Below are 21,079 nucleotides of genomic sequence, written 5' to 3' on the forward strand. Positions count from 1 at the left end.
GAGGTGGTGGTTTGGGAGACACCGCACAGCCCAAGACCCCCTGCTCTCTTTCCACTCGGGGAAGCACAGGCTGGGACCTGTACCCACCCGTGTCCCTCGGCGCCCAGCGATCCCTTAAAAGGGCGATGGTGAAAGATTGCTCCCTTCTCTCCGCTTAGACCCGCGTTCCAGTTTCAGGCGGGCCTCGCCTCTCGCCGCTATCCTGCTCCCCGCTTCGGAAAAGGGATCAGGAGTTCCCTTTAGGGAGATTTCCCCAAGGGGCAAGAGACCCATCCCCAGAGGGTCTCGGGCTCAGGGGCAGCTTCCAAGGACTCGAATGGTGGATAGCTGGATCCCAGCCACTCTGGAAGAATTTGCAAAAATGGGGGAAATGTCTTCCAGGAGTAGTTTGAGATCTTATTTTAAGTCTGGATCGGAGAGCTAGTCCATACCCTTCCTACGGAATAGGGAAAGAAGTAACTTGCTATCCGTCTTCAGAGTTCCATCTCAAGAAGTAAATAAAGTGTTAAACCCAGTTAGTTGCCTGCCTTAGCCCAGCCTCTGGCTCCACCCCAGACCTGCTTGTAAAAGATAGTGTATGGCCTTGAATACTTGGAAGTTCAGCCTGGAGACCATCCTTGGTTCAAAGGGCTGAGCATTTGGGGCCAGCCACGGTACCTTTCTGACTTCAGTGTTCTCCCACCCCCTCCAATTGCCTTCCGGAATATGCAGAGATTATCCCTCTTTCTTGCTAGCTGGGATCCTAATGTCAGAAATGGAACGAAGCTCCTGGCTGTCTCCGTGGTGGCGCTTGCGGCTCTTGATCTCTGGGTTGGAAGTTTAAGTCCCACTTTGAGTGTCAAAATTATTTTTTAAAAAATCTTAAAGAAGAAAGAAAGAAAGGGGTGCCTGGGTGCTCAGTCCGTTAAGTCTCTGCTTCTTGATTTCAGCTCAAGTCATGATCTCATGTGAGATCAAGCCCCAAGTCAGCTCTGCGCTGACAGCTAGCTTGGGATTCTTTTTTTTTTTTTTTTTTTTTTTTTCTCCCCCTCTCTCTCTCTGCCGGTCCCTGACTTGCACGTGCACGCTCTCGCTCTCAAGATAAACATTTTAAATGAGAGAGAGAGAGAGAGAAATGGACTACATCCTGGAATCTTGCTTGGAAATCTCAGAAATGGGCTTGACTTGCGATTCCATCCAGGGAGCAGGAGACTGGCCCCAGGGCCCCAAGAGACTCAGTTCACCCCGATGAGCTCTGGAGGGCTCTTGGTTATATAGGTATAGGGAAAAGGCATAACACCAGGCCAAACTCTGCTGAAAGCCATGAGCATCCATGCTCTCCACGCTTACTGAGGGAGGAGAAGAAAGGTAGTTAGCGACCCCAGATGGTGAAGACTGGAATTGCAGGCTTCAGTTGCCAACCAGAAGCTTGCTGGAGCACAGTTGTCAACCCCCTCCTCAGCCCTCAAACCAGAAGATCCTCCTAATTCAACTCAGAAAAAAAGTCCCCTTCCCATTATGAAGGCTACCCTCCACCATCACCTGTCCACGTCTCATTGCATTTGGTTGGGAAGTGGAGAGAATCACTCAGCTCATTGCATTTGGTTGGGAAGTGGAAGGATCTTGAATCCCTCCGAAATATTACTTACTTCTTTTCAATCAGGCAGCTATTATGCCATAGCAACCCATAACAAACCTTCAATTCCATTCAGGATCCCCAAGACAAGGTGGAATCCCAGACTCTGGCCCACGAGGGAGGTGGAGCCCAATTTGTTATTTTTACCAGCTGCTTTCCCCCACATACACACCCCAGTAGTCAGTCAACAAGTATCTTTCTAAAAGGGACTTACAGAATGCCAGCCCCTCACATCTTTTTAGGACCTTACAACTGATAAGCTGATTCTCACAACAGCCCGGTGAGGTTCTGGTGTGGGGAGAAGAATTTCTTGATGCAGGGTAGGATGCTCCTATTCTGTTTCAGACAAGGGGCCAGCTTCCATCATACCGAGTCAGATGCCAGCTTGGATGCCAGGTTCAGTGACTCCTGATCTCCTGGAGCTCACAGACTGGGGTGGAGATCGGGGAGGCGGGGGGTGCCTGGTGGTATAGTTGAATGTCATAACAGAGGTGCAGTAAGCGGTCCCCAAGGAATGAGAGGTACTACTGGTGGGAGATAGAGTAGCTGAGAGGGAAGCCGGTTGGAGAGGTTCACAACGCATCCCATGCCAGTCAGTGGCTGCCCACCGTGCTGGGAAAAGGGGGAAAGGGCGAGAGGGATAGAGTCTTCTCTGTGGTCTGTAATTAGTTCGGTCTCCCAGCCTCCGCAGGTCACAAGGGTGCAGGCAGTGTCTCTGCTTCCCCTAAAATCAAGGCTTTCCTCTGGTGGATGTTCATCCCGGGGCTTTGGGAATCAGGACACTGAGAGCGGCTGTTGTGAGTTTCAGGCAGCTCTCGCGCGGTGTAGAGTGATGTTACACTCCCGATAATGGCCAGCAGGGGCCGCCAACAGCTATCCCAAGTCTGTCTACACCCACCTGCTTCAACTTCTCACCTCCCACCGCTGCAACTTGCCAGTCTTGTTCTAGAAATCTTTCCTATTGGCTATATCTCTCAATAAAATAAATAAATAGAGAAACAAACAAACAAACAAACAAGTTTGAAACTCTCACTGCATATATATATATGTGGGTGATGTGTGTGTCCCAGGCCAGTTACCTCTCTGGGTCTCAATTTTTTTCATGTGTGCAATGGGCATAACAGCCTCCACCTTGGGAGAGGACAGATGTAAAGTGGCTGCCACAATGCAAGGCACACAGAAAGTGCTCCGAAAATGTTCCCCTTTGGGTCTGGGTCGAAGAGGCTCTAGCAAGGTGCCCTCTGGGCAGTGGATGTTTAGTCTCTGCCTCTGGATATCTGGTGTGCCCATAACTGACCTCAGGTCCTCCAGGGCATGGGACGTCCCAGGGCTTCTGGATCCCCAGGTATTTGGTATGGATTGTGGGTCCTCTTCCTGCTGCCCACACAACCATTGGTGGCACCTTGCCCAGCCCTGTCTGTGCCATCCACTTCTCTTCTCCTCTTCTTCCTCCATTTCCCCTACCAGGGTGCCGAGGGCTTTGCTGTGGACACCATATCAGGGGGCCAGGAATAAGTAGCCCATCACCAGAGTGGGGACGAGCTTGCAAAAGGCAATGCAGACCTTAAGAGTGGGAGGGAGTCTTGCTAGCCACCCCAATAGCCCCAAAACCCAATATCCATTGCTGGAGACCCTCGTAAACCGATTATGCCTTGGACTGCTCCTGTAGACCTGGACAGGCAGGGATGAGGGGCCAAAGGGGGAGAGAGTGGAGGGAGGCTATAGACAGTGGGAATATACGTATGCCCTGTGGGCTGTGTGAGGCACTTGAGTTGTTGTTTAGAGACAGAAAGAAAGGAGAGAGGGGTGTCCCTGCTTGAATCGGTGACCTGGAAGAGGGCTGCGTGTGCGGGCGTGCATGCACGCACCCACACCCTGGGCCAAGGGAGCACTTGCAGAGTGGGGCTGAGGCAGAGACAGAAGGGACGGGGGCCGTGGAGATCATTAGGGCGGCTTGCTGGGAGACTTCAGGCAAGACCAGTTTGGCCCGGGCTGGGTAATATCCATCTCACCGGCTCTGTATAGACTGGGGCGGGTGACCAACGTAAAAGTGCTTTGTGAACCATGGCAATGTTGCTCAGGGCATGCCCTGGCCATGGCCCCTTCCCGGGAATGCAGGGAGGCCCCAGGCCCCGATCCGTTTTCTGCCCCTCCCCTGACACATGCAGCAAAGGCTCTTCGCCCCCAGCCCTGCTTGGCTCCAACTGCTCAGCTCCAAGCCTCCCCACCACCACTGTCTCCTGCCCTCCGCATCGGGGTTTAGCCACACTGGGCCCACGATGTGCACTCTCCTGTCTGAGGTCACCACTTTCGGGGTCACAGCTGACACGCAAAGCCTGCTTTGCCCCGAGCTGTCGCTAGCGCCTGCCGTGAGAATTGAACTCTGACAGCACCGAGGTGCCCCAGCCTCCTACTTCCTGGGCCAGATGATGGGCCCTCTTCCATGCTTCCTGGGGGAGGAGGAGAGATGGTATGGAATTAGGAGACGTGGGGTAGCTCTTTCCTTTCCACTGTGTCTGGGGCATTTGCCTAGTCACTTCACCCCCACTGCTGAGATTTGCCTCCTTTTAATTTTCAGAAAGCTTACTCATAATTCAGAGCTTCATCCTGCACTCGAGGGCTGCCTCTCCGTGCTCCAACCACCGTCCGCACCCCAGCAGCCGTTTGTGAACCCTCGGCCCGCAACAGTCCCAGTCCCTTCGCCCGTATACATGCCTTTGGTCCCCAAAATAACTCGTCGAGAGGCGGACTACTGTGACCCCGTTTTACAGATGAAGGCACTGGGGGCCACAGAGACTAAGAAATTTGCCCAGAGGCGTTCCACTGCTAGGTGATGGAGCGGCGATTTGGCCCCAGGTCGTGCGGCCTCGGGCTCCACCGTAGATGCTGCGCCTTACTTCACAGGTACTATTTCTGGCTTTCATGTCTTCGTAGACGAAGACATGAAAGGTTAGACGAGTTCAGTGACTTGCCTGCCCACGATCGCACAGCAAGCAAGGGGCAGCGCTAAGCTTCAGCAGGTTTTGTTAGTAAAGAAACTTGCTTAGTTTTCTATAAATTGTCCTCCAGTCTACAAAAATATGACAACTCACAGAAACTGCTGCACTCACGTAACATTTAAATGCGACTTAATTTAAGACAGTGCATAAAATTATCAGCATTACAAGAAATTAACTTCTAGACACAATTTGTAGTCTTTCTAGCTAACCCTTCGCTGTTACCCGTCACAGCTTAAAGTAATCTTGAAGTTGTCTAGGCTTGATTAAAATACTTTGGCGAGTGGGTCCTAAATCTTTTATTAACTTGGCATCCGACCCTGGGCTTGAGAACAGCTGAGCAGTTCTCAAGAGTGGCTAGCAGTGAAGCCCTAAGGCAAGAACCTTCTGGCTTTTAGAGACCCCCTTCCTCCTCGAGTGCAGAAAACCTGGCTACTTGGCCTTGGCTTTTCTCATCTACAAAATGGGAGGTTTGGGAATTGGAATCCGTTTCCTGAATTCCCTTCCCACTCCATCAAAATATGTATCCAAGCTGACAACTTCCCACTCTGCTCATAAAGGGGCTAATAACTTTCTCTCTCTTTTTTTTTTAATTTTTAAAAAATGTTTTAATTTATTTTTTAAGGAGAGAGACAGAGCATGAGTGGGGGAGGGGCAGCGACAGAGAGAGACACAGAATCCGAAGCAGGCTCCAGGCTCTGAGCTGTCAGCACAGAGCCCGACGCGGGGCTCGAACTCACGAACCATGAGATCGTGACCTGAGCGGAAGTCAGACGCCTAACCGACTGAGCACCCAGGCGCCCCCCAAAACCCTCAGGCTTCCGGCCCCAAGTCCCCAACAGGGATTTCCAAGAGGTGGCATCTTGGTAGATCGTTCTTGAACTATTAACTAGTCCATTCGAGAAGTACCTACTCCCACTACTGTGAGGTTCTTTGAAGATAGTGACTATATCTCATTGACTACTGTAACTCCAGCACCTAAAGCCCTGCCTACCATCAGGTGGGTGATCGATTACACGGTGCGGACTCTGGGGGCAGGACCGTATAGTGGTAGTTGGAAAGTCCTCCGGGTCATTCCAGTGTACAGCCAAGGGTGGGAATAGGTAAGGGATCATCATCAGACGATGGGGCCTGGCGTGCGGACGGGTGAGGACTGCCAGGCTAGTTAGTGGATATCTGCCTCTCGATATCCGGATATCCTCTCTGCAGAGGAGCCAAGGACCCCAGGGTAGGGCAGGGAGGGGACGGGGGAGGCTTTGCAGAAAAAGAACGGCCAGAAGGGAGTCCCACCGGGGACTGTGCTGGGCAGAAGAGTGGAAGACGCTCATTCCAGATAGAAGGGACAAGCAAGGGCTGGGGTACGAAAGTGCAGAGCTGTTCGGGAGGCCACTGGAGTCTTAACAGGCGGAGGGTCGGACAGGTACGTTGAGGGAAGAATCTGCCCACGAGCAGGTGATGTGGCTAAAGAGAGTGGGTGGAAAAGCCAACTTCCAGGACAGGGGAATGATAAACCGATGGTCGGTACATCCTCATCCAGGGACAATTCTACTCAGCAATAAAAAAAACAAATGGCCGATGTGCCTGGCAATACAAGAGAATGTCAAAAACGTTATGCTGAGTGGAAGAAGCCAGACAAAAAGAACAGACTGATGCCATTTATACGAAGTCGGAAACAGGCAAAACTAATCTATAGAGATCAAATCACTAGTCATTTGGGGCCAGATGAACTGGAAAGGGGCAGGAGCGAACCAGCTCAGGCGATGGAAATGTTCTGTGTCTTGACTGTGGGGGTGGTTACACATTTGTCAAAACTCATCCGCCTGTACACTTCAAATAGGCGAATTTTATTGTGTTTAAATTATACTCCTATAAAATTGTGTTTGAAGGCTTTGTGTGTTTTTTTAAGTGGGCTGTGGTCACATTGTGAGCGACCTCAAACGTCACGCTAAGAAGTTTGGGTTTAATCCAGGAAATAATGGAAGGCTTGTTAGCCAAAGTTTTTTTTTTTTGTTTTTTTTTTTCAGTTTGCTTTGGTTTGGCTCAGTAGCAAGTAAAAATCCGATTTAAGACCAGATGAAGCAAAAGAGGGGGGTTCTCTGAAGGGTCCTGGGACAACTCACAAAATTCAAGGAAGACTTGGGGCCGGAAGCCTGAGAATCCTTCTCTCAGCTTCGTCTCCCAATAGCCCCATGACCTAGCCCTGGTGTTTCCCCCGTAGCTGAGGACACCATGATCAGAGAAGCAAAGCGACTTGTCTAGGGACACGCAGCCAACGAGCGATTATGCCAGGCTTGGAACCCAGGTCATTCTGATACCAGTGCCTGTGTCTTGACCACCAGACCTGGAGGAACAGGGAAGAGTTTACTCAAAAAGGCGTCTAGGAGAAACAGAGCCAAGCAGATGGAGGGAGAATGGAAAGGGGGGAGGGGGCGCAGAGCATGGCGAGAAACCCCACTCAGAGTCAGGAGTAGCTGACAGGCCAATGGACTGAGAAGTGATCGAGGGGAACTCCAAACTGCAGATGGCCTGAATCCCGAGGGACAGAGACAGGGTGGCTTTCCAAGAAGCTGGGACCGCTTCTCCAGATCTGAGACAGTCCTGAGCTTGCGTCTCAGCCCCACTAGCCTTGGGTAGTCTCATAACTTCTCTGAGTCCGTTTCCTCAAACGCAAAAGCAGTTGATGATGCCTGCAGGCGTCACTGAAATTAGAGACGCCGCATCAGAGTGCTTCTCCCGGTACCCGGAACTGAGCAACTGCAGTGATTATCAGTTATTAGTAAATAAATAGATAAGATACTAGGCAGGGCTATGAGGACTGTGATAATATTTTGTGCTTGTGATAATAATATTCAGTGCTTTCTGCCTCCTTCCCCAGCCTGCTCACCCCATCAAGCATTTTCTCTTCTTCTGCCAGGAAGGAGGGTAGAGGAACACCATCCCTCAGAAACGTGACAGTTCCTGGAATGAGTGAGTGAGTGGAGAAGAGTGAGGGACTGAGAGTGAAAGCCCTGGGGTTTGTAAGGGCAGTTTGGGTCCTCAAAGCCAAGGCTGTACGAGGACACATCATTTGAGCTCTTTCAGGCACGGGGTCATCAACAGTGGGCTTGTGCCTAGATGAAATAAAAGATAGCCTGTTTGTGAGCACCCGGGTGGCCAGCCAGTTAAGCATCCAACTCTTGATTTTGGCTCAGGTCATGATCTCACGGTTCGTGAGTTCGAGCCACTACTTGGGAGTCTCTCTCTGCTCTGCCCTCGCTTGAGGAAGGGCATGCTATCTCTCTCTCTCTCTCTCTCTCTCTCTCTCTCTCAAAATAAACTAACTTAAATATATATATGGTCCATTTGTTGGGATTTGATATCTACATCTGATACCTACATTTGATATCTACACTGATATCTACATCTCTCCTCCCAATCTGCACTATGGAATTTTATCATAGGAGCCTCATTTCTTTTTCTTGAGAGTCTTGGCTCTGTGGGAACGCAGTCCCGTCTCACTTGGCTGCTGAACCATCGCAGAAACTTCGGTGACATTGACATTGAGTTTCTCATTCCTTCCCCCAAGGGAGAAGTGAGGATGGGGGCAGAGGGTGCGTCCCTGAGTGGAGGGGCTCACATCATTGTGTGCCAGAAGCTGCCCAAGGGCTTCAGCGACATCATCCTACTCAACTGCTCACAACAACCCCAAGGCTATAGGTGTGGTCAGCTCCATTTCACAGGTGAGGATGCGGAGGCTCAGGGGAGATAATGCCCCTTAATCAGGGTCACATGGCCAGGAAGTGGTAAAGTGAGGATTCCTGGGGCGCCTGGGTGGCTCAGTCGGTTGAGCATCCGACTTCGGCTCAGGTCACGATCTCGCGGTCCGTGAGTTCGAGCCCCACGTCGGGCTCTGGGCTGATGGCTCAGAGCCTGGAGCCTGCTTCTGATTCTGTGTCTCTCTCTCTCTCTGCCCCTCCCCCGTTCATGCTCTGTCTCTCTCTGTCTCAAAAATAAATAAATGTTAAAAAAAAAAAATTAAAAAAAAAAGTGAGGATTCCTACCCAGAAGGCCCTGCTCTTCCTACTGTGTCCTTTCTGGGGGCGGGGAGCAGGGAGACAGGGACTGGCATGAAAAAGCTTCAGTCCGCTTTTTACAACCCCGCCACAGAAAAGCAGCACCATTGGGCAGGTAGAGGGGCCCTGACGGCCGCACAGCCAAAGCTCTGTGACCTGAGGCAGCTCAAGGCCTGAGTTCATCACTGAGGCAGCCAAGGCCCACCACACTTTAGAAAGTTCTGCAGGTCTCCCATCAGGGTCTCCAAGGTGGCTACACAGGCTGTGAAAATCTCCAGGATGAGCAGTAGGGCTTGCAATCCTAAAGGCAGAAACCTTAACTTCACCCATGCCCCTGCCAGCAGCCCTGAAGCCAGGAGTAGGGCTGCTGAGGCCCCGGCTGGGGTGGGGGGGGGGGGGTGGGGGGGGGAAGCGCACCTGGTCTCTCAGCACAGCCCCCTCCCAACCCCAAGAACAGTCCCTGGGCAAAGCTCAGCCCCTTCTCAACCCCAGAGACTGTCCCTCCCTAGAATCTTTAGACTCGAAGCAAAACGTGACCCTCCTCCCCAGTGCCTGCCGCCTCCGCCGCCCACACCTCTGGGCCCCTGGCAGGAACTGTGCCCGGGGTCGGGACAGCTGGCAGTCCATGTGCTTCCACCCCCGCTTTCTCCCTGTTCCCAACTCCCAGGTTAAGACACAGGGGCGGGAGGAGGCCAAGCTGGGGTGGGGGGACCTTAGCGGGGAAGGGGGCATGGATATAAAGAGCCCCGGGGGATCCTGGACAGATGCCGTTCCGCTGTGCCGCTCTGCGCCTGCCCAGAACCATGGTAATGTCTGATGGCCAAGTCCGGGACCCCTGTCAGCTGTGCTCTCCAGGAGCTTGGGGACGGAGGCTGGCACCAGGGGCCCTTCCCTAGGCACTAAGGGCATGAAGGAGTGAGGCCAGGGCAGCCCCTTCTGCCAATCTGATGGCCAGAACAGCTGCCAGGGTCTCCTGCCCCTGCTTTGGGCAGGGAGGATGAGGGGCGTGCCTGGTCAAGAGAGGGCTGAGGGTCCCAGAGGCCCTGGAGGGTGTGTATTAAGTGAATGGGCATCACAGTCTGTGAGTCACCAGACGGGCGCGTGGGTCGCCAGCACAAAATTCTCCGTGCACAGCTGGGGGCATGCGTGGGGATCCCCGGGCGGGCTTTCCAGGATGTGGCCACATTAGGCATTCACGTAACATGTTTTATTGAGCACCTGCGAAGCGTCAGGCACTGTTCTAGGTGCTTGTGCTACATCCGTGAGCAAAACAGGCAAAAGGCCCAGGGGTGATGGTGCTTCCACTGGCCGGGGGCGGGGCGTGCCTCTTGGGAGAGATGAATACAATTTTTAAAAGCACAGAATATAAAGGTTAAAGGTGAAATGGAGGGGGAAAGTAGAACCAGATGAAGGGATGGGCTGCAATTGTAAACAGGGGTAGGACCCATTTAGGAGGTTGATTTTGAGCTGATGCCCGAGGCGGGGAGGAAGTTGGCCCTGCGGACCCCTGGAGGACTTCTTCCAGGCCCTGGAGAACGGCCTGTCTGGCATTTTTGAGGAACAGCAAGGAGGCGAGAGAGAGACAGAGAGAGAGAGAGAGAGAAAGAGAGGTTGGAGGGGGGAGCTGACCGCTGGCTCCACGCAGTCCTCCCGGTCCATCCGAGGGCGCGCGTCCCGGTTCATCCCCGCCAGCCGCGTTTCCCCGGTGCTTTGCGCGCGCAGACGCATCACTGCGGGTCCAGCTGCGCCCCTCTCGGTCGGGACACCTGGGCACCGGGATGTCCCTGACGGCCTCGCGCGCCTGTGTGCGTCCCAGAGACAGACGCGCCGCTGAGCTTGAGCGCCGGCGCGGGGCGCGGGGCTCGCCCACCCGGCCACGGGGCCCCCCGCGTGGGCGTCACGTGACACGCCCCTCCCCCGCGGCTCTGTCTGCCACCCCCCCCCCCCCCCCCGCCAGACGCCTTCTCTGCGCTGCGCGTGCGCACTGGTCCTGGTGTGCCTGGTGCCGCTGCTGCTGCTGCTGCGGCCCCGGGGCGCCCTGGGCGAGGAACTGCGGCTGCCGCAGCCCCCCGGGCCCAGGGCGGCCGATTGGCTCTCCAACTTCGCCCACTTCAACAAGTAGCTGGAGAAGCTCTTCAACAGCAGGTGGGCGGGGGGGGGGGGGGAAGAGCGGGAGGGAGGACGGAGGGCGTGGGGGTGGGGGAGGAAACGGACGCCACCCGCACCCCCACCCACCGCTCCTGGCCTCCCCGTGATCTGTGCAAAGACGTATGTTCCCCAGCGTGAAGTCTAAGGACCCCAAGAAATCGAAAAACGTTCAAAACCCCAAGAATGCCGCGAACACCACAAAAAGTCCACCAGCAAACACCGTGAAACCGCTACCAGAGAATGCTAGGAAACCTCCCCAACAGAACACCGGAAAACCCTAACCACTGACCTCCTCCCAGGGCCCCAGGTAGGAGAGCCTGGGCAGGCTGGCACCGATCGATCGATGGATCGATCGGGAGCTGCAGAACTGGGGGCAGGTTGGGCTGGAGGGAGAGGAAGCCCCTGGGGTGGGGGCGGGGATACCGGGGCCGCAGGGACTTCCTTCTCCAGGCCGGGCCTTGACCTCTAGATGCCTGGCTCAAGTCTCCTCGCCCGCCGACCCTCTTTATATTCCGCGAGGAGCCTTAACTCCTACCTGCCCACCTCCCCCACCCCCAGTGAGAACAATAAAGAGAAATCTTTCTACGGCTTTGGTGACTTCTGGGGGCCATAGGCTGAAGGGGACCTGTCCTTCAAGGGGGAGAGGGGACCCTGAAGCGCCTACTGCGAGTGAAAAAGACTCCCCTGCGGTTCTTCCCCGCCTTCTCCCTGCAGCCCAGCCACCTGCCCTCACCTTACACACATGCACCATTAGAGGGGGCTCTAATTAGAGGGCGAGCAGAGGTGAGGGGAGCCCGTCCCAGCAACCTCAAAGGAGGGGCTTCAGCCATGACCCCCCCTCCACACACACACAGAAGCTTTGATGCTAGCCCAGATGTCTGTGTTGGCACAGGAACAAGCCGCAGTGCCTTTGCCTGCCCCTCAGGGTAAAGAATGTGTCCTGTGTTTCCTTGCAGGTCTGCCTCAGCTCCTCTGGTGATGAGCAGAGCAGAGGAAGAGGCAGGAGCCCAGCCTGGGGCCTGTTCCTGAGAAGCTGGGTGCCAGGGTGCCACTCTCCTCTGGGGGCTGGTGGCCATCAGAAGGCCTGGGCAGGGGCAGGGGCTGTCAGCAGCAGATGCACCTCTCCTGAGACAATTCTCAACACACAAGTGTGTCCTGAGCAGGATCCTAATTCCTGCCCCGGGGAGGTGTCTACCTCTCTCCCTGTTCAGAGCCTATCCCCTTAGCTGCCAGAGAAAATTCTGGGGCTTTGGCCTCCGTCATCCAAACTCAGACTTTGTTCTGCTGAAACCGGCCCCCTCGCATCCACCCACTTGGGTTTGAGAATCACCTTCAGCCATGCCTTTGCCTCATAGCTGCCACACACACACACACACACACCCTATCCCATCCCACCTACTCAAGGTGTCCAAGAAGGGCAAGGGCTGGAGAAGGCCACTGGGGCCCACCAAGACTCGAGACTTATCCTCAGTACAGGCCTCCTTGGGGCAGAATCCGGGTCCTCAGCCTCATGGAACCAGAGTGTGGAAGCCGAAGACTGGACTCCTGGGGGTGGCTGGAACTCTCGGCTAACCCAGCCTCCTCCCAGAAGGCCGACTCCCCCTGCGGCCTCCCCTCCTGCAGCTGCGTGAGCAGCTCCTACACCAGGATTTCACTACTTCTGAGGACAAGTTCTCTCTAAGTTTCTGGTCCTCCCAAGACGCTTCCTTCTCATCACGGAAAGCCTGCCCTCCAGAGCCCCATCCAGGAGCCACGCGGAGTTCACCGTCACCCTCTTCCAGAAGGTGCAGCTTCGCGTGTTTGAAACACGTTTCCTCTCTGCTCATCTTTCTACATGCTTCATGGATGCAGCTGGTTGGCCGGGAGCTGCAAACCAGTCTGCCCCTCAAAGGCTCCCATTTACTAAGCATTTACCTGGGTCGAGGACCACGCTAAGTGTTTTATATGTGTTAGTTCACATCACGCTCACGACAACCCTGTCATCCTTCCCACTCTACAGATGAGGAATCTGAGGCTCAGAGAGGTTATAGCCCTGCCCCAAAGCACACAGACAGAAAGTGGCAGATCCTGGAATCAGACCCAAGTTCATCTGATTCTATAGCCAATGCCGTAGCCCTGTATTACTAGCTTGCTGTCTGCGCAGGACCTTGGATAAGCGGCTGCACCTCTCTGAGCCTCGGTTTCGTCCTCCGTAGAGTGAGGCTAACAGTATCTCCCTCACAGCGTTGTTGAATGCACCTGGCACACGGTAAGCTCCTTTTCCCAACAGTCTGCACATGACCCCATCTCCAGATCTTTCCCTGTCACAGTCCCCCTCCACCGGCCACGCTTCTCCCGGGCCCCGTGCCCCCTGATGAGCCGTGTTCCTATTGAACGTGCACAGTGACACATCTCTGACCTGTCCAGGGAAGGGTGGCTCTTAATGCCCCTGATGCAGCACCAGTCATGACTTAGCACCAGTCATTCCTCAGGGCTGGGACGTTGCCCCTGCCCACCCCCCCCCCCACCCCGTGTCAAGGACACTTTAGTATAAATTAGTACTTCACCTATTGCCTGGGTGTAGGAAAGAATTGGTGGAGGAAAGGGTATGTTTAGGGGCAGGGCTGTCATCAGACTGTTGACCAGGAAAGTCTAAAGTGCTGAAATGGGAAAATTCAAGCCTCACTGACTTGCTGAATGGCCTTGAAGGAGTCCCCGCCTCCCCTGGGCCTGCCCCTCTGTGAAGTGGGGAGGAGGAGCTGAAGGGCTCTGAAGACCCCACAGACCTTCTGGATCATTGACAGTACCCTCCTTTCCCCTCTTCGCCTCCCTCCCCTCCCCCTTTCTCTCCTGAGCATTCGGCCTGCTCCTCCCCCCCCCCCGGCCCCCCCCAGGGGTCCACAGAGACACACAGAGAAGCTGTGACTTTGATTTGCTTTATTTAGTTTGCGGAGGAGCAGCGGGGAGCAAGCTTTGGCCATTGCCAAGGGCGCAGAGGGGAGAGCTGGGCTGGCACTGCCCTTGGAGCCAGAGGAGGCAGGCGGTGGCGTTACACGTCCATCGGGCTGAGCTCCCTGTGAGAAGAGGGCAGGACATGGCAGTGGGGGTGGACAGTCCTTGCGCCCTCGCAAGACGTCAGGCTAACTCTGGGCCTGTGTTCTCCCCTCCCCCCACCCCCATTACAGCCCCCGGGGATCTGGGCACACACAGCAGGGAAGCAAACCTACCTGGGGGCAGCTGCGTGGGGAGAGCCCCACTCCAAGATGTCCAGCGTTTCTCCTCTGTCTCTTTTCCCATACCTGGTGGGTGGGGGGGTGGAGAGGCAGAGGGCGGGAAGACCTGTGCCCAGGGGCCAGCCCACCCGCCTCATGCCCACCCTTGGGCACCATCCCACCCAGGGCCCAGGGCTCCAGGCCTGGTCAGTAGACATGCTCTGCTTTCCCAAGAGCATGGCTGGGCTCATGGGCCAGGGCCGCGGGGACGGGGATTTCTCTCCCTCTCTCGCGCGCACACCTGGGCCTGGTCAGCATGTTGATGTATCTGCGGAGCTCGGCCGCATACTGGGCCATCTGCTCCGGCGTGGCATTGTCCCCCGGGTACACCGGCTCCAGCGGGGCCCCCCGGGCACCCAGCGGTGGCTGCAGCAACAGAGCCACACAGGCGGACAGGAGCAGCAGGGAGAGGCAGCGGCGGGCGACAGGCATCTGAGGAACGAGGAGCAGGAGGATAGAGGCAGAGCTGAGTCCACCTGCCCGACCCCTTGACCCATCACTCATTTGTCCAAGCCCGGGGACAAAGGGGCAGAGTGAAGGGCTATTCGATCCCCACCACCCCACCTGCTAGACCCTGCCCCGGGGGAGCACGGACAGCCAGGTCACCACCTGCCCAGCAGCCGGAGCTCAGCCAGGCCCTCGGCACAGTCGAAAGTGTGGCAGAGAAGGTGGGGGACGTGGGGCAGGGGAGCCAGGACTCACGACATCCAGAACCTTGTGGCTCTGAGGAGGCAGACGCGAGGAGGGATGTAGGGGTGCTCCAGCTCACCGACCGAGTGGGAGCACACAGAATGAACTTGGGAACCCAAGGACCGAAATCCCCAGCCCGTGGGTCTGCCGCCCCCCTCCGCCGCCAGGGTTGACATCCAGGTACAGCTCCTGGAGAGGACGCTGTCGCCCATGTCACCCTCAGCTGATAGGCACGGTTGCACGCTCAGACCCTGCCCCCCCCCCCCCCCCGAGGTCATGGTCACGCACATTTGTGTGCGTGGCCACCACCCACTCCCCGCACACGTTTTCTGCCTTCTGGTCAGCAGACAGCTCTTCCAGGGTGGCAGATTCGTCCAGGTGTAGAGCCCACTCCAAGCAGGACCTCAGAACCCCCGACACCCACCCCTGCTCTGCAAGGCATCAAGTCCTTCCCCCATCCCAGGCCCGAGGCCCAAGGAGTCTGCAGAGGCTGGCCCCCACCCCGGCTGAGACCGCTTACCCTGAGTCCTGAGTGCGCACGCGCACGCCTGCCTCAAGCCAAAGGGTGCCCGGGCCCCTCAGCCGTACCCTTTTATAGTCCTCAGCCCCCCAGAGTCCCCGCCTCCTGTCAGCCTCTCTCACTCCCCTGCCCTCACCCCTCCTCCCACCGTCTCCCTGGTACCCACAACGCCAGGGCCGGGAGGGGGCCAGGGCAGTGTTGTGGGTGCCAGGCCAGCCGCATAACAGGTAAAAGTGAACCACGGTAAGTCTCCCGTGGGCCCCCGCCCAGGCACCATCACAGGCTTGGTTCCAGGAGGACGTGGGTTCTAGGACCTCAGGATGACTGAAAGGCTCTGGTCGTAGGCCTTGGGACAGCCCCTCAGGCCTCCTGGGGATTAACTGGGATCCTCAGATGAAATCCCTCGGGGGCCTAAGATTGAGGCTCTGGGTGGGAGACTCCAGGACCGAGTCTGGACTTCCTTTCCAGGTTGTGAGGAGAACAAAGGGGGAACAAGGCGGCTGCCTGAGGTAACTAGACAGTGTGGGAAGGAGTGGGGACCCAGGCAGGGCGGAACCTTCTCCCCGCTGGTGTGTAGGGTGAACCTGAGAACCGATATGACTGGGGTCGGGGGAACTGGCGTGGGGGGATCGGGTGCCAGACCCATTTCCCAGAGCTCCTTTCCAAGCCACTGATGAAACCAGCATCATCTGCAAAGCCTTGAATTTTCCAGCGTGCTCCAAGCCCCATCAACTCACCGAGTCCTTGCGACAACTCCTCGCACGGACTCAGAAACCAACTCAGAGATACTAAGTAACTAGCCTCAGGCCACGTAACTCGTCCTTGGCAAATCCAGAGTTTAACACAACGCCTGACTCCAAAATCTGGACTCCTTTTTCCTAAGCGGGGCTGTCAAAGTATCGTTATAATTGGCCACTTTTTGGCCAAGAAGTGTGAGGCTCACAGAGGTGAAGACACCTGCCCGAGACCACACAGCTGCGTAAGACTCAAGTTCTGGCTTAGAATCCCCACCCCACGATCCCAGCTGTGCCGCCTCACCTGCACCCCCCCCCCCCCAGGAGCCGCTGGGTCTGCCCTACCAAGCGCCCCTCCCTCAACCCTAGCCCCCTCCCCAGCTCAGGCCCAGGAGCAGTAACTGGCTGGTTACCGGGACGTTCACATCCTGGCTCTGCCGTTGGCTTGGTGTGAGCCTGGGCAAGAGTCCTTTTTCCGCCTCTCTGAGTTTTGATTTTCCGCAAGACAGTGAGGATAAAAAAGCAAATCTCAGTAAATGTCAGTGTTCTGCCTTGTTTCTCTCAATTCTTTTGTTTGTTTATTTTTAAGTTTTTATTTATTCCGAGAGGGAGAGAGAGCGCGCTAGCGAGCTAGTGGGGGAGGGGCAGAGAGAGAGAATCCCAAGTAGGCTCCACACTGGCAGCGTGGAGCCCCAAGCGGGGCTCGAATTCACCAACCACCCTGGGATCATGACCCGAGCTGAAACCAAGAGTCTGACGCTTAACTGACCGAGCCACCCAGGCGCCCCTTGTTTTTCTCATTTCTGATTTCTGGTAACAAGAAGAACAATAATGCTTCACCAGACGACAGCTTACATCCCAAAAGCAAATTGGGAGGTGCGTCTGTTTGGGCAAGCCCTGGCCCTGGGGCCCACTTTGCAAAAGGAGGGTGGCGAGGCGGCAGAGGCTGCATTGTGCCACCAGGGGGCGCCAGGCTCCAACCCTAGTTCGGAGGGCCTGGCCTCCCGCCAGATCACAGCCTGGTGGGACCTGTTTGCCATTACCCCCGTCAGGACGGAGCCCCTTCCGACAGAGGGTAGATCTGGGGATTGACCTGAGTGCCAGAGCCATGTAGAGCTGTGTCTTGTGCCTACGAAATGACGTGTATTCCACCATGTCAACCGAACCTATAGCTTTCATTTTTCTCCTTTGCGAACAACAGATTCCCCTTCTGGGTCCTCTCCGGGGTGTTGGGACAAAGAGAAAGAGGCTGTGGATGTGCTTTCTGAGCTGTATGGCCACTTCCAGAACTGAGCTACGCTTCTCACTCGTCTTCATAGGCCCAAAGGCTGCTGTGGAGCCCTGCTTAGAGGAGGCCCCGAGTACTTCCCGGCAGGCAGACTGAAGGAAGATGAAAACCCCCCTCTCCGCCTGCCCACCCCCATGCCCTCTAGGACGGGGAGGATGGCCACTGGGCAGCGTTGGGGGTGGGGTGAGGGCTCGGCTGAAACTAGGCGAGGAACACCCCAGGAACACGTGGGGTCCCAGGGTGAGGCCGAGGGCGCGGTCGCAAGCGGGATGGGGGGTCCCCACATAGGCGACAGGACCGCAAGGGCAGCAATTTGTCAAGCCTCACATCCTCCATGACCACCTGTCCCAAGGCTGCCTCCAAAGCGGCCTGGCCCAGCTCTTAGGCCAATGCCTCTTTCCCGCACTGGGTGGTCGCAGCAAAGGTGCGGAAAGGCGGCTGCCCCCAGATGCCAGGAACCCAGGGGGTCCCCTCTTCCCTGGAGAAACCCTTAGGCTGAAGATAGCTGTCACACACACACCCGCACACGCCTTGAGCCCGCTTCCCACGCCCTCGAAATCAACTCAGGCCCGACTAGGGGCTCAGGTCACCCATTTGGAGCTTGGACTCTGCCCCCCATTTTTCTCCCCCCGGGAGACTCCAACTGCACCCAGGGCCCTGCCGCACAGAATTCAGTATTTTCCCCTCCCTGCCCACAGCACCTGCAAATATAAATCCTATCCTCGTCAGCCTAGATTTTTCCGAAAGCGGGGGCTGGATGGGGAAGGAAGGGGATTTTCCCTTGGGGTAGTTGGAAGGGAGAGTTATCACAGCAGTTGGGAGAAGCATTAGAAGTGGAGGAGAAGAGTGAAGGATAACAGAGGGTGTTAATAAGCCTGTGCCAGGCTGTGCCCAGCTGACCTGGGCTGTAGTTACTCCTCACGAGCTCCACCACCCACCAGCTGTGTGACCTTTGGCAAAGTACATAACCTCTCTGAGTCCCCTTAAAGTAGCGAACTGTCACTATTATCGTTCAAGGTGTAAGTCTCCCCGAATGACCGGTGAAGAAATGTGTGCAGGGAAATGAGATGACGAGGCCGAGGTCACACGGCTGCTAATGGCAGACGAGACGCGAATCCAGGTCTTTCGTCTCAGAGGCCCCTGCACCAGCTATGGGCTCCCTGCCGTTGAAGGAGTCGTGGGGGAGAGCCCCGTGTGACAGCTCAGATTCAGACTCTCAGGATTCCCACCTGCTTGATGAAGAGATGGACCCAGATGATTTCCAGACGGTGTTCAAAGGAGATCGTGTTTGTAACAGATAACACGAGTTGCCCCAATACTCACTCTCTCCTCTTTCCATCACAGAAGAGCTTGGGGGCGTTGGTGGTATAGTGACCAGGACAGCTGCCTTCCATAAAAGAGCCTGAGGGGCGCCTGGGTGGCTCAGTGGGTTGAGCGCCTGACTTCCGCTCAGGTCGTGATCTCACGAGTTGGTGAGTTCAGGCCCCACATCGGGCCTTGCCCTGAAGGGGTAGAGCCCGCTTCGGATTCTCTGCATCCCCGCCCCCCGCCCCTAAAATAAACGCTAAACAAATTTTTTTTTTAAATAAAGATAATAATAAAAGAGCTTGAGCTGGGCACAGGGCCACCCAGCTGAAGACCTCTCCTGGGTTGCTCTCCCGGTGAGGTGGGGTCACGTGACTAAGTGTTAACCAATGAGACGCGCGTTTACGTGTCTCGTGCTGCTCTGTTTCTAGGAGTGAGCGTGGGGTCCCAAGGCAGATTGTAGCAAAAATGACCACAGAAATACCTCCTATCCCGTGTGTAGTTCTACAGTGGGGTCCGTGTCCCCTCTTCTCGAATGCGGGCGGGCCTGTGACCGCTTTGACCAACAGAGTTGGAAAGGTGATATGTGGCTTGTGAGGCCAGGTCATAAAAGACGATCGTTTATGGGTTGAATGGTGTCCCCACCCCCAAATTCGTGTGTCAAAATCCTAACTCCCGGTACCTCAGGATGCAACCTTATTTGGAAATAGGGTCATTGCAGATGTGACTAATTAAGGTGAGGTCAGACCGGAGCAGGGTGGACCCCTATTCTGTTATGACTGCTGTGTTGTTGTTTTCTTCTAAATTTTTTTTTAACATTTATTTATTTTTGAGAGACAGAGAAACAGAGTGTGAGCAGGGGAGGGGCCGGGAGAGAGGGAGACAGAGAATCCGAAGCAGGCTCCAGGCTCTGAGCTGTCAGCACAGAGCCCGATGCGGGGCTCGAACCCACGAACCGTGAGATCGTGACCTGAGCCAAAGTCAGACGCCCCACCAACTAAGCCACCGAGGCGCCCCAGCTGCTGTGTTTAAATAAAAGGGCGATTTGGACACAGAAACAGATGTGCAGAGAGGGAAGACGAGGTGAAGAAATAGAGAAACTGTCTACAAGCCACAGAGAGAGGCCTGGAACAGACCCTTCCCTCACAGCCCTGCCAAAGCCTTGGTTCCAGACTTCCCAGCTCCAGAACTGCTGGGAAACCACCCGGTTTGTGGTCTTTTGTCACAGCAGCCCCAGGAATCCCCAGTCACTGGATCCTCCTGGAGCACTCACCCTGGGGGAGCCAGCTACCATGTAGGTCCCACTCCCCCGTCAATATCGTGCAGGTGCGGGGTCAGCAGACCCAGCCGAGCCCCCAGCCAGCAGCCAGCAGTGGCCACGCGAGGAAGCCTTCTTGGGCATCAGCCACAGGGGTGCCCTCAACCGACCGCAGCCCCAGCCAGCCTCTGACTGTCATTGCGTGAAACATTCCAAGTGGCAGGTGCCGAGCGGAGCCCTTTCCAAGCCTGGCCCACAAAAGCATGAGTGAAAGGAAAGGGTGTTTGAGACTGCTAAGTCTGAGGGTCACTGTGACACAGCATAGTGACAGCATGCCTGCACTTCCCCTTTCCCTCCATTCCCACTGACTGGAACACAGAGGGGGTGAGGGGCCATCTTCAGTCATGTAGAGGAGGGCATTGGGATGCCACAAAATAGGACCCTGGGCTTCGGGATGTCCTCGGGGAAGGGAGCTGCTGACTCCCCAGATGCCACTTAAATTTTATATAAAAGAGAAAGAAACTTCTGGGGCGCCCGGGTGGCTCAGTTAGTTAAGCGGCCAACTTCAGCTCAGGTCATGATCTCACGGTTCGTGAGTTCGAGCCCCGCGTCGGGCTCTGGGCTAACAGCTCGGAGCCTGGAGCCTGCGTCGGATTCTGTGTCTCCCTCTCTCTCTGCCCACCCCCCGCCCCGTTCATACTTTCTCTCTCTCTCTCTCTCTCTCTTTCAAAAATTAATAAAACAGTAAAAATTAAAAAAAAAAAGAGGAAAGAAATTTGTCTTGTTCAAGCCACTGCTGATTCTCCCTCTATTTAAAAAGCCAAATCAATATTCTAGCAATACAGTGTGCGTAAGACAAATAGCTCGGTGCTAGAGCACGTAAGTGCTTCTTTCAGAAGGTAGCTATTATTGTCACCATTCATATCACATCTAAGGCCCCTCCGGCTGCCACATGGGTGGGGTCTGGTTAATCCACCGGTTCAATACTCCAAGGGAACAGGTGCACGCCTGTCACTGGCGGTCAACCAGACGTGTCAAACTGAAACGGTCTGTGGTCGCACATAATTCACAGCAGGGGTCTCTTCCCTCAGCCTCAAACTGACCGCCAGGCAGGCCGCCAGCCAGGCGACCATGGACACCGACGCAGGCACGCACCGTCCCACTCCTCTGACAACACAGAATGAACCAAAGCTCCTGGCAGCCATTCTGTGTTCCCACCCCT

The 21,079-nt window shown here is 55.7% G+C and overlaps 1 protein-coding gene across 1 annotated transcript; it reads right to left on the reverse strand.

The window, feature by feature from the left end:
• Positions 1 to 13,712: 13,712 nt before the first annotated feature.
• On the reverse strand, positions 13,713 to 15,353 carry PPY (pancreatic polypeptide). Its single transcript, XM_027048933.2, has 4 exons — positions 15,273 to 15,353; positions 14,304 to 14,494; positions 14,018 to 14,089; positions 13,713 to 13,864 (listed from the first exon to the last, which is right to left on the reverse strand). Exons 2-4 carry the CDS (start codon positions 14,492 to 14,494, stop codon positions 13,840 to 13,842), a joined length of 288 nt encoding a protein of 95 aa, XP_026904734.1. The 5' UTR covers positions 15,273 to 15,353; the 3' UTR covers positions 13,713 to 13,839.
• Between the last annotated feature and the right edge of the window lie 5,726 nt (positions 15,354 to 21,079).

Source organism: Acinonyx jubatus, chromosome E1 (assembly GCF_027475565.1).
Source record: "Acinonyx jubatus isolate Ajub_Pintada_27869175 chromosome E1, VMU_Ajub_asm_v1.0, whole genome shotgun sequence".
NCBI lineage: Eukaryota > Metazoa > Chordata > Mammalia > Carnivora > Felidae > Acinonyx > Acinonyx jubatus.